The 1885-nt window shown below is 49.0% G+C and overlaps 1 protein-coding gene across 1 annotated transcript; it reads right to left on the bottom strand.

The window, feature by feature from the left end:
- Nucleotides 1-275: 275 nt before the first annotated feature.
- Nucleotides 276-1142, bottom strand: LOC119284723 (mavicyanin-like). The gene has a single exon (XM_037563885.1). The coding sequence runs from the start codon at nt 1044-1046 to the stop codon at nt 516-518; it is 531 nt and encodes a 176-aa protein (XP_037419782.1). The 5' UTR covers nt 1047-1142; the 3' UTR covers nt 276-515.
- Nucleotides 1143-1885: the final 743 nt, after the last annotated feature.

Consider the following 1885-nt stretch of genomic DNA (forward strand, 5'->3'; position numbering starts at 1 on the left):
TGGGGTGCGGTTGGAGATGCTTTTACCTTTCGTGCACCTTCTCCAAGTTTTTTTGCGGCATTCTCCAAGTTTGTTGGTACGACTAACGTTTCGACAACTAATTTGATTTACCTATATTATCTGTGCACTAATATTTTCATGACAAATCTGATCTTACTGCCTTTTCTGTTCTTATCGCAAGTTTCAATGTTAAAAAGTCCGGGAGGCGGTTTCTCCTCTTTCCAACGCGTGCCTATTATTCCGCGACGATGATTGATGTATACAAGACTGAATGATGTTGCTATTGCTAGGCATGTACTGGTGCACCTTTACTAATTTAACCTCCAAAATCAATACGAAAATGAAATGCCTAAAGGCTAGTAGATTACATACAAACGTGAGAGATAGAAAGTAGTAGTTCTCACATCTTCGCTCTAAGCAATAATACATGTATATATTCCTTGTAATAGCCAGTCAAACAATATGTAAGCTGATATGTGCGTGCGGCATGCAGCTGAAATATGCATTCTAACTTTTTAAGCCATGAGACCGGCCGCCAGTAGGGCGACGAGGCCAAATCCTGCTGCGGCCCCGACGGAGGTTGCGGTAGAGGAGGGCGGCGGCGGGTTGGTCGCGCCGGGACCCGCGGCCGGCATGGGTGACGATGGCGAGGAGGCACCCGGCACCACTTCGATGGTGACCTTCATGCTGGCAGCGGCGGTGGGGCTGCAATGGCTAGGGACGCCACAGATGAAGTACCGAGTGCCTGTGGCGTTGAGGGAGATGACGTCGTTGCCGGAGGTTAAGGTGTTGATGGCGCCGTCGGTGCTGCAGGAGTCGTAGCCGGCCTTGCTCACCTCGACCACGTCGTGCGCCGGGGTCGAGTACTTGAAGACGATCTCATCACCCGGGTGGAACTTCTTGTTGGACACCCAGTTGCTGTAGTCGGTGTTGAGGGTCCACGAACCGCCCGGCTCGCCGACACCGTAGGTCGCCGCCGATGCGGTGCCTAGTAAGAGTGCCGAGATTGCGGCCACGGCAAGGAGGGTGATCTTCATGGCAGCCATTGATTGCGGTTGGAACTGGAAGGAGGAATGCAAAGCAGAGGAGGTAGAAGGCTGATGCTTAGCGGGGGCTGGGGTTGCTGCTGTGCTTGTGCTGCCGTGCGCTTTTATATACAACCAAGCGCCCAGCGAGATGGGTTGGTGGAGTGGCATTTGGATATTGGATTTGGGGGTTGAGTAGTCATGCGCGTTTGAACAAAAGCCAGTAGTAGTACTACCTGGTCATACGCGGCCGGGCTTGGGTTGGTGGCCTGCTGAGTGCTGACCTCTTCACACTTGGTTGTGGCTCATGCTGGAGCAACCTTGACTTTCTGGCTCGTGTAGCCGCGCAATGGAATGCCGCTCGTACCTTCGTCCACAACCTGGATCTCGGTCTTCCTTCCACATAGCATGTGCCGGTCTCCTTCTAGATCTAGGCGAGGGTTTCGTCCATGGATGACGAAGGTATTATCTCCTGCCTAGGAATTTTAGCACGAGTTTTGCACACAGGAGTATTTATCTGAAATCTATTTTTATCTACTACTAGCTAATTGCCCGTGCGTTGCAACGGGATATATTTATTCTGATATTTTGATGATTCCATATTAATCATGTCTAACATATACCTTCAGAATCCACACGCACACCATGTACTGTATGCTTTTTTACTGTTAAAGCAAGCTTCCCAATCCAAGCTCGCCACCCCTATCAGTGATGCATCCGGCTGCCTAACCCCACACAACCAACATATACTTTGAATATTATTAACTCATACATTTAGTTGTGTTTTTTTTGTAATTATACATTTAGTTGTGTTATATTTCACTTTATATTGGTCTTAGTAAGGTGTACCTATAATTTTC

The sequence above is a fragment of the Triticum dicoccoides genome, chromosome 4A (genome assembly GCF_002162155.2).
Source record: "Triticum dicoccoides isolate Atlit2015 ecotype Zavitan chromosome 4A, WEW_v2.0, whole genome shotgun sequence".
NCBI classification, from domain to species: domain Eukaryota; kingdom Viridiplantae; phylum Streptophyta; class Magnoliopsida; order Poales; family Poaceae; genus Triticum; species Triticum dicoccoides.